The sequence below is a fragment of the Cynara cardunculus genome, assembly GCF_001531365.2.
Source record: "Cynara cardunculus var. scolymus isolate 2C chromosome LG 10, CcrdV1, whole genome shotgun sequence".
NCBI classification, from domain to species: domain Eukaryota; kingdom Viridiplantae; phylum Streptophyta; class Magnoliopsida; order Asterales; family Asteraceae; genus Cynara; species Cynara cardunculus.
The window spans coordinates 15,317,063-15,328,368 of NC_037537.1; the positions used below are offsets into that span (position 1 = coordinate 15,317,063).

The 11,306-nt window shown below is 34.2% G+C and overlaps 1 protein-coding gene across 1 annotated transcript; it reads left to right on the forward strand.

Annotated features, from left to right (window-relative positions):
• The first annotated feature begins 2,141 nt into the window (after positions 1 to 2,141).
• Positions 2,142 to 10,758, forward strand: LOC112520518 (putative zinc transporter At3g08650). Its single transcript, XM_025128971.1, has 6 exons — positions 2,142 to 2,225; positions 2,976 to 3,761; positions 5,937 to 6,221; positions 6,755 to 6,883; positions 8,470 to 8,567; positions 9,702 to 10,758. The coding sequence occupies exons 2-6, from the start codon at positions 3,285 to 3,287 to the stop codon at positions 10,513 to 10,515; spliced, it is 1,803 nt and encodes a 600-aa protein (XP_024984739.1). The 5' UTR covers positions 2,142 to 2,225; positions 2,976 to 3,284; the 3' UTR covers positions 10,516 to 10,758.
• Positions 10,759 to 11,306: the final 548 nt, after the last annotated feature.

The window sequence follows — 11,306 nt, forward strand, 5'->3', positions numbered from 1 at the left end:
AAGTAGATTGTGCGTGAATACAACTTATTATAGCTCCATATCTGAATTCGTGTAACTAACTGCAAATAAACATAATCAAATACAGGATAAACATCTCATTTTAAATAAAAAAAATCTAAAATATAATTAGKATAATCATTGAGTTCTAACAGTATATTTAATTATTATCTTTATAAAATTTATATTATTAAACCAAAAATAAATTAAACTTAAATTAAATTATAATAAAAAAATAAATTAAAGAAATTACATAAAAAATAAGAACTTTTAAATAGTTGATTTGATATTAACATTAATATATATATATATTTTTAAATTTTATATGATATTTTTGAATTTATATTTTATTCAAAAATAAAATCAAATTATTGCTTTCTTAAAACAAATAAAATCGTACTATAACATCGACAGAGACACATAATAAAGTAGAACATTAAAATCGAAATGTATCTCGCTACATCGTGCAAGTAACCTTCTAGTAATATTATTATATGAATTTTTTGCATCTCATGGCATCACTCTTGCATGTTACCATGACTAAAACTATGACTTGCTCTCCAATTTGTACTTTCCATGACCACACCATCAACAATATCATGCTTATTTAATCATATTTGTTGGTTTGATCCTAACAATATCAAGTTAATACAGTCATGTTTGTACATGTTTTTCTGACCAAGTCTTTTATTAACCGAGACATTTTGACAGATTATTGACATATATCACTATTTACAAACGAATTTGCGACAGTTAGTTTGGTTCAAAATACTTTGGATATTTTATAATATAATTAATTTTGTTATTTCTAAAATGAAGGAATTGTTTTTTAATATCTATTGCTGAGGTCGTAAATGGGAATTCTAACGTAATAACAAAAAATGGAAATTATGAAAATCTTAAAGCTTTTAATATTTTTTTATTCCAAAAGATTCTTTAAAAAGATTAAATAGGAGAAAAAGAAAAACTAAAATCTTCAAATTTAGAAAAACATTTATAGATTTAAATACTTAGAATTTTTCATATTGTCCTATCTATATTATATTATAAAGCATTTGACAAAAACTTTTAAAAACCATTTTTTATGCATGAAGTATTGTATATTGATACATATTACTTAAAATTCAAGATTACAAGTAAATTATGCATAAGTATAACTTATTAAATCTTCATGTTTGAATTCGTATAACTAACTGCGGATAAACATAATCAAATACAAGATAAACATCTCATTTTAAAATAAAAAAAATCTAAAATATAATTAGAAAAATTATCGAGTTCTAACAAAATAATTAATGATTATCTTTATAAAAAAATTATATTATTAAATCAAATATAAATTACTTCATTATTGAACCTAAATTAAATTATAATTAAAAAATCTAATTAAAAAGTTACACAAAGAACATGAATTTTAAATAGTTAGTTTGATATTAATATCGATATATTTTTGTCAAACTTTTATGATATATTCAAATTATAGCTTTTATCATTTTTCCGAACAAATTTTTTAAAATGGGAGAGAGGAGGAAAGTCATGCTTGATGACCATAAAACGACTTATTTTTTGAGTTAATTGCAAAAGCTCTAGCGTATTGAAACGTTTCTTGATTTCAATAAGCTCCAAAAGCTTTTTTTAAACCATTTTATTCTTATGATATGAATTATTATGTATAACTGCTAATTATTAACTGTAATAATTTTATTTATTAGTTATTATCAATAATTTATAAAATTTAATATCNTTGATGTATTTTTTTTCTAAATTTTTATGATATATTCAAATTTATATTTTATTTAAAAATAAAATCATTATTTTTTTAAAAAAAACACATAAATCATGTTATAACATCGACATAAACAAATAATAAAATATAACATTAAAATCGAGATGTATTTTACTGTATTGTACGAATACTCTTCTCGTTATTATACTAAGTACACTTTTAACTAGGCCCTAGGTATGATTTAACATATTATAAACGGACGTTGAAACATGCTCTTAAAAAGTCATGGATTTAGATGTAACTAATAAAAATAGTAGAAGGACTGAAAATGAAAATTGATAAGAAAACAGGGGGTTCAACCGCGGAATTCGTCCTCACAACCGCGGTTTTTGTCTCTCATGGCAGAATCTCCCGTTCCGTCAAAGTCGTCTCTCTATCTACGCATCCGGGATATTTGAAGCCGTAATAGTTGTCTATGACGGCTGATTTCTTCGATTAAGAGGTTCGATCATTGATTTTCTATGCTTTGTAGTTTGCGTTTTTCTTGGGTGTTAGGGTTTTTCTTTTTTTGATTGATCAAGTTTCTTTTAGATCAATTGCATTGCTGTAATTCTTTTTGGAGTTCGAAATCGAATATGGTTATTTCATTCCTGAACTTTTTGGCTGTAAAGTGTGGAGATTGATATTACGAAATTCGTTCCCCTCTTTTTTTTTTTTTTTTTGAATGAGGGCACAATTTAGTGTGTAATATGTGATTCAATAAGGTTTAGAATTCAGGAAATGATCGTTATGACTACTAGAATCTGTAAGAGAATATGATTTCAATTGAAACCGGAACAACTCTATCTGTTTAACCAACTAAATTTGTAGAATTATGCTTGAGATTTGTTGTTTATGACGAGTTTGTGTTCTTAACATTTCCTTATTATCCTAGAGATCAAGATTGCATACTTAACTACTCAGGTTGGATGAATTTTGGAATCGTGTAGTATAGAACTACAATTTGTTTTCATCCTGTATCTTCTGAAATTGATGGTATTGATTTTTTTTTAGTTTTTATATTTAAGATGGCGCACATAAGGTACGCCCACGGCATCAAAACATGTTTTGGTGTTTATGAATATGTTAACAACTTCATGATGGTTTAATTTCGAGTAGATAAGTCCCAACTCTTTTTCCTTATTTTTACAGTTATTGCCTGATATTATGGTCTTGCAAACCTACAGTTATGTTCTTTCATCTTGAATTGCAGGTTAAATGCACACAATGCAATTGTTCTAGAAGGCTGATGCGGATTTGTGTTTATATTTTTAAAACTCAGAAGTCTGCTTTAGCTGAACTTCCTTGATGTACATTTATGTATATGATTTTCAGCTGAAGAATTTACTACAGGCTATTAAGGTACAGTTGTTTAACAAGAGTCTGAGCTCCTGAAGTACGTTCTGCCAGTGATCAGGGTAAAATTGTTTACAGAGAGACTTCTGCCCACCAGCATTAGTAGATCATAAGAAGTGTTCCATGGAGATTTTGTAGTGAGATCAGGATAGAGTAGGTTGTGTATATGCACATCGGAATGGATTTGCAATTCAAACACGTCTTGTTGATTTTTCTCTTGTTACTAGTACAATATGGTTCTGTTACAGCGGATTCAGAAAACAATACTTCACAAAGGCTAATAACTGCTCCATTGAAGGAGACAATAGGAAGTGTTATAGACGGTACCAATTTAGGTGAAGTCTTTAAATCTGATACTGTTACTGATGAACTTGAGGGAACAAACAGTGGGAACGGCAGGGTTTCAGTGACTACTGTTGCTTTGTTCACATTGGCGATGGCTGCTGCTACTGGTTTGGGTGCCTTGCCATTCTTCTTTGTTGAACTTGATGCTCAGTGGGAAGGGATTTGCAATGGGATGGCTGCGGGAGTGATGTTAGCAGCAAGCTTTGATCTAATACAAGAAGGGAGGGATCATGGGAGTGGCAATTGGGTTGTACTTGGTATTTTGGCGGGTAGTGTTTTCATATGGCTATGTAAGAAGGTATTTACTCATTGGCTTATTTGCCTATATTTTGCTTTAGCCACTCAACTAAACTTGCATGCATGATGCATCGTTTTCTTGTTGCTTGCCATGTCAAGGGGATAATTACATATAGTCAGTTGTTATTCCTTTTATTATTAGTTAATAGCATAGCTATAGTCTCTATACAAGTTCCCAGCACTTCTTGCATGAATTTGGTTTACAGAATTATAACTAAAAACCATTTTCTTTCTTGCTTGAGTTGCTGTGTGAGTTGCTTTCAATAAAACTATAAATTTCTCTCAGCAATTTCATTATTAGGGTATCATTCTGATCTTGATACATGTGCAACAACATTGCATCGCAAGTTTGACGTATAATGTGATCAGCCAGGCAGAAGAGTTTTCTATGCAGATACTTAAACACAATATTAATTTTTTGTGTATCCTATGATGTCTCTTGGTCTGTCTGTGCTTCAGCTTGTTGGCTCTCTAAAACGATAAGGTTTATGAAGTTGTTTTGTATATGGACATCCCTTGAGAACTTTTATTAATATAAAAGTGCCTCCCTTCAGAAAAATACGAGCTTTCTTTAAAAAAAGCAGCTTAATATAACAGTGCATGCGGAAAGTCATGAAATGTAGAATGGTAGACTAATTTGGAAACTTCTGGAACAACTACCCTTTGGAAATGGCCTCTATTTCTAGGAGAAACAACCTATATTATTCAACTATATGGTCGTTCTCTTTTTCACTAACTCCCTATAGTCACCACAAGTCTATCACTTGTAAGTTATTTTATTAAAAAGGAAGTAAATAGAGAAAATCCATGACAATTGACAAACAACAGTAATGCTGAATCGTTTTCTTAAATAATAAATTATTGAAATTCTACCAACCAATTAGAATTACTTCTATATCATCCTTTGAGGCCTTTCTGCGCTTCAACACTTCCTATCTTACAATAGACAGCCCCAGGTTTTGTTGGTAATAGTTCATATCCTCGATGTTTAACTAAAGAAAGGCGAACTAAGGTCCGCGATGAATATTCTAATACTTTAGGATCAGATTTGGGGGTTTCCTTACTCTTCCCACTACTGTTGGATGACAGTAGATTTCCACAGACAACATTATGGAGCTTCAAAGTCAGATTAGTTGTATTTATCTTGATCAATATGGAATACAATGAAGGCTCCTAAGTGTAGAAAAAAATGAAATGGGTTATAATTATTCAATCTGTTTTGGATGTGGACAATGCGGCTGGCCACACGCTATTACCCTGATATGTTTGACAAATATATCTTTTATTGATTCTTTAGACTCTACCTTTTGAGCAGTAATCCATTATCCATCTTATGTACAGTTTTTATCAGCTTTATAGTATATAAAACTTTGATCCGCATCTAAAAATTTAACATCAAGTTGGTTTGTTTCGGACTGCATGTTGGATTGATCGAGATGGAACACTTCAATCAAGGGCACATTGGCTGCAATGGTTAAAATTCAGATAAAGCATACTAGTAGGGTGCACACATGTGCTACCTAGTCAACTGTCGTACTCTCTCTGTCACAGATTGCAACTGTATTAAGGGGTTCTTCCCTCCTCCCTTCTTCCAATATAAATATTATGTTGCTACTTATGGACATTGTATTTATGAAGGACTTCAGTCCAATGCCAGAAAGTGTTCAAGAAATAGAAGGGTGCTGTATGGTTTGGATCCCTTATCTTAATTCTAGAGTTCTACACTTCGGTAAACTAATCATAGGCCAGAAATGCACTAAAAAGATGTAATGATTTTTCACACGAAAAACCTACTACTCTCTTACCGATCCCAGGCAGGCCTACGCATGAAGATTCCATGTATTCTCTGTTCATTGTATACCATAGACAAACAATGTCATTGCCCATCTGGAGTAAATATAACAATGACCCTTAAGATATGTCAGGAATATATGCTAAAATATGTTACTGTGTCAGATATGAAATCCCAAGTAATAACATGAACCTGGGAATATGTGAAGTTTGCAGTCTACACTTACAACAGGATCATAAGGGATCCTTGCTATTGACTAGAACATGAGATTTCTTTGGAACTGTATAACCTCATTCAAAAGCGTTCTTCTATTGCTGTTTTTGACATGCAAGTGTTTTGCTGGGGGCATCACATTTGACATAGTATTTTTTTTTTATGTTCTAGTTCCTTGAGCATTATGGTGAAGTCAGTATGTTGGACATAAAAGGAGCCGATGCAAGCAAGGTTATTCTCGTAATTGGAATCATGACTCTTCATTCTTTTGGGGAAGGTTCTGGAGTTGGGGTATCTTTTGCTGGCTCAAAAGGTCTCTCTCAGGGTCTTTTGATAACTTTAGCTATTGCTGTTCATAATATACCAGAAGGCTTAGCCGTTAGTATGGTTCTTGCATCAAGAGGAGTTTCTCCACAGAATGCTATGTTATGGAGTGTGATTACCTCATTGCCCCAGGTATTCTTTTGCACTCTGATTGGAATCTGATTTGTTTTTAGTAAAGGAGCACAACCTTTGTAGCGCAAAGCATCAATCTGTCTTTAGGGTATCATCAAATTCTATTTGTATAATGACACTTGTTTTTATGTAGAATATGGTTTAAAAACATCAGGTTGTCAGACATTACTTTTACCTGTACATGTGTAAGGTCACTTATGATATTACCACCTATAAGTTTCTTAACTGATCAGATCTTTCATTTATTACCAAAAATGTTTATTCCCATAGGTTCATAATTTGTTGCATGATTGCTAACAAATGATGACGGGTCAACAATGCTCTTGCAACTGTGAGGGCCGAGAAGGGTTTAGAATTAGCACCGTCTTGCAAGAGCAATGGATGCATCATATAAGCATAACCTCGAAGGAACACATAAATGTTTCCTCTGTGTCAATTGCTATGTGATATGGAATATGAAGTGAAGATAGTGTTTACGATATAATAGGCGTTGCTTTTCTGGTTTGGTATCTTATTTGTCCATGTTTTGTCAGCCTCTTGTAGCAGTACCTTCCTTTATATGTGCGGACGCCTTCAACAAATTGCTGCCGTTCTGTACGGGATTTGCAGCAGGGTGTATGATCTGGATGGTTGTTGCCGAGGTTCTTCCAGACGCATTTAAGGTACAACACTCTATGAGAGTCCTGAGTATCTTAAAGCAGTCATAGATTTTAATTAGTTTAACAAGAAATATATGCACAATACCGATTGGTTCCTTGGTTTTTTCGCTTAATGCTTTCTCTTTATGATCATATTCTATTTACTTTGTTTGCCGAGGTTCTTCCAGATGAAGTTATTCTATGTACTGATTGAAGTGATCCCATTAAGCTCTATTTATTTTGCTTGTGTTTGATGATCTGGTTTAAGTAGGTTGTGGACTGATGTTGTCATGAACTATACTCGATCTTATATGTTAGGGGAAAAAGATTTTATGTGCTTCAAGTTGATTATATTTTACATTAGAGCACTGATCATGAGACAGCTGACAAGCTTTTAATCAGGGTTCAACCTAAAAGTCTTGGAGTAGTTTAAGACACATGTCATCACTGTATTTCTTATTGATATTTTAGTGATGTATTGGTATGGGTTAAGTTCCGGTGAGAAGGGGAGTTACAGTGAGGAGCGTAAGAAGAGATCTCCACCTTTGGATCAATCCTAATTGAACCCCAACACTAGTGAGGTGCACCGGATCAGTTCCCTTCTAAAGCGCAATTCATGGGTGGTCATGATATTAAAAGTGATCAAGGGTTTAAATCTCTTTTTACGCTTCTCATCATAACTTCCCTTCTCACACGATCATTTGCTGTATTAGTATATACCATAGAGTTATGCTATGGATAAGGTTGATAATTATAAAAATTGAAGTAAAAGGAGGTCTGACAGATACCATGCATAGTTCATGCTAAATGCAGCTAGATGAAAGAAAGAGCTGAAGCAGTAAATATTTACTCCTGGTCTAACATATACTCTTGGACTTTCTGGATTATTAACTTTATAATGTAAATATTTATTTATAGGGTAAAATCCATCAAAATGTAACAAAGTTTCAAAAGATTCCTGTTTTGACCGTAACTTGCTGATCTTGTAACATTTGATGAGTGGATGCCCATTTATGAAAGAGTTACAACAAAGTGGACGAAAAACTTCACATTCACGTCATCAAATGTTACATTATATAGGAAATTTTGATACTTTAGTACTTTGAATTAGAAGTTCTCAACTTTGTGAAAATGATTGAGAATTTTGAAACGTTGTTACATACATGGGAAATTATGAAACTTTGGTACATTGATTGAGAAAAAAAAATCGTGGTTACATAAAATAGGAACTAAACCAAGCTTTTTTTGCATTTTGATGCACTTTCCCCTTATTTATAAAGCGCAGTCTTTTATATTCAACATACTATTTTGATTCCCTCCTTTTTGCCCCTCCCATTTGATGAAACATCTTATTTATGGTAAATCGCAATTAAAAAACATGGGTTCTGCCAATGGCTGAATGTGTATATGCCAATTGCAATTAGACCTTGCTTCTGCAAGGGGATAGGCTGCTCTTACAGTTTAAACTTTAAACCTGACCTTTATGGTGGCTATGCCAAGCTTCGCAAAACGAGCTAAAGTTCCTCTTCTTTAAACCTTGAAGAGAGAACGAAAAATAATTGTTATTTTGTCACCATCCTTTGACCTGCTCCTTTGACCTGCTTATATAGGAAGCCTCTCCTTCTCATGTTGCATCTGCAGCTACACTTTCAGTCGCCTCTATGGAAGCACTTGGTGCCATGTTCCAAAATTTGGGCCTCAACTACAAGTAAGTTACTTTCGGTGTCATACACATAACACATGCAATCCCATGACTACGTTTTATAATACATGTATGGGAAACTATTTTTTATCCTTTTCTTTTACAATACAGTGTCCTTTATCTTACCTTATTGTAGTTCATTTATATGTTATAGCATATACTAAGATAATTTTTCTTGCTGGATTAATATATTTGACATTGACAAGAATGATAATCAGTTTGTGTTTTATATTTGACAATCATGTTTTGAGTTTGATAAATTCCCTGTCAAGGAATTACTACAATATGTGCACCAAGTTGGACACTTTTTGCTAGTTTTAGTCTGAAAAGCACAGGAATGGGTGCCTCATTGTTTAGTGGGCATGACATTTTATAAAATTCTAAACTGAGTGGCACACAGATATATGTATTGGGTATGTGTCGCACTCATTCACACCTGGTGCAGATACATCACTTGGCTCACATATAAGTGGTTCACAGAGATCAGTCATTATTAGATATTTCTTGAATCTTTTAAATTGAAAGGATAATCTCCTTGGCCCGACCTATTTTGGAGCAACCATTTCAACCCAAATTTTTGTGACCCGATTTGGATAGGGTTATATACAAGTGTATTTTTTTAATTCTCTATTGGTATCTCCTTTTGATATTGTGGAATTGCGCCTGCCATGGACGTAGATCACTTGATCGAACCACTTAAATCTCTATGTTTTTGTGATTGACATTTGTTTACTTTTACTATTTATGGATCACGATTACTCGTTAGGTGTCTGTCTTCTACAGTAGTTATCAATATAATAAAGGTCATTTGATGACACATGTGAATCTATTTTAATGATATAGTTAAAGTTACATACCAGGTGATGAACCTTGAATTACTATAATGAAAAGGAAACAATTAACGATCTCCCAAACTTACAGCTTTATGGTGCTCATGTTTGTTGACTTATGAATTATTTTTATAAAATTTTAACTGCAGTATTGTGCCTTCAAGATCATGTATTATGATCCTGTTGTCTCTACCACTTCTTTCCCCCCCTTAACACATACATAGATTACATCCAATTCTCCATGCGGGATTTTATCCTCTAGAATTGGGGCGGAGGTAATTCTTTTCTGACTAAATTTTCTTGGATGTAGTTCAGAAGGTGCTTCTGGCTTCCTTGTGTCGTTACTATTTGGTCTTGGTCCCTTGCTGGGTGGCAACATTCTTGTTGCCTTTGCTCTTGCATTCCATCTTCAGCATGCTCTTCTCACCGGTGTTGCATCTGGTATCGCCTTCGTTCTTGGAGCCTGGAGACCACTTCAATTGCTATTTTCTTCCAAAATGGGATTCGTCACACTCACTTTTCTTCTCGCAATGGGGTCGGGATTCACACACATCTCTACTTCCATGGCAACTAAAATCGTGACCCGGAAAAAGACTTCAGCAAACACCTTATCTGATGCAACTGGCATCACAATGAGTGCACTCACGCTGCAGTCGATCCTATCATGTCTGACCGTGGCTCTCCATGCTCTAGCCGAGGGACTCGCTTTAGGTGTGGCTGCACCAAAAGCTTATGGGTTTGGTAGACACATGGTCCTGCCGGTTTCTCTTCATGGGATCACTCGTGGAGCTGCTGTTGCAAGCTGCATTTTCGGAGCAACAGACAGTTGGTATGGATCGTTGGCGGGGTCCGGCTTGATCGGGATCGTGGGCCCCATTTCTGCTATTGGAGCCATACTTGCTGGGATTGATTACAGTGGTTTAGACCATTTGATGGTGTTTGCTTGTGGGGGTTTGATCCCATGTTTTTGGAGCATGCTTAGAAGGGCAATGAGACTGGATAAACAAAAAAGCATCGTTGGTCTTATAACCGGCATCGGTTTTGCGAGTGTCTGCTTGATGAGCACAAAGTTGGTTTGCTTGCATACCCCTTACTGCAACTCTGCACCAGAGGCTGTGAGATGATGGATTTCTAGATATCTTATCTTTCCGAATCAACAGCCGCTGCTTGTTTAGCACACGAGATCGGGAGTCAGAAATCAGAATATAGAGAGATAGTTGTTGGGAAAAAAGAAAAGCTCCGGAAATCAGATTATTTCTATGGCACAGGTACGACAACACTACTATAGTATATGCTACTTTAGATTTGTTTTGGTCTATGGTTCTAATGGTTTTCGGGGTTTCTCCCACTAATTCGTAACATTTCACATGCGTTTGGGGTCTGTAACACACAACGGTTTTTACTAAACTTTATACGGAACCGAAATATTATTTCTTCTGATAGTTGTGGTTTCTTATTGTGTTTTCAGACTTATATTATAGAACAATGCCTAACTGAAAAAACAACTGCTTTGGTCTATTGGGAAATCAGGTTAATGCATATTGGTGGGTTGTAGTTGAAGCACATACATTCTAACCTTTGAGGGTTTGTTATTAAATTAGTGATGTGTGCAAATTATATAATTTTTATTTATTAAAAGACAAGTTTTTTTAATATAAAATTAATGGAGAAGTATGATTTTATCTGCACCCAAAAAAATCGGAAATAGTGTGAGATTTGAATATTTGTCGGTAAAATGCCTTTTGCAGACAAGGTGGGGTGGGGTAATCTTTTATAAACTACAATTTTAGTCCCTGGACTTTGCACCCCACTACAACCAACGTCCCTAAAGTTCAGTAAGTATAATAAGCACATGTCCGAACCCCGTCTCTAGCCTTCCATCTTTGGCATACCACCACCTACGTCCATCTCAGGC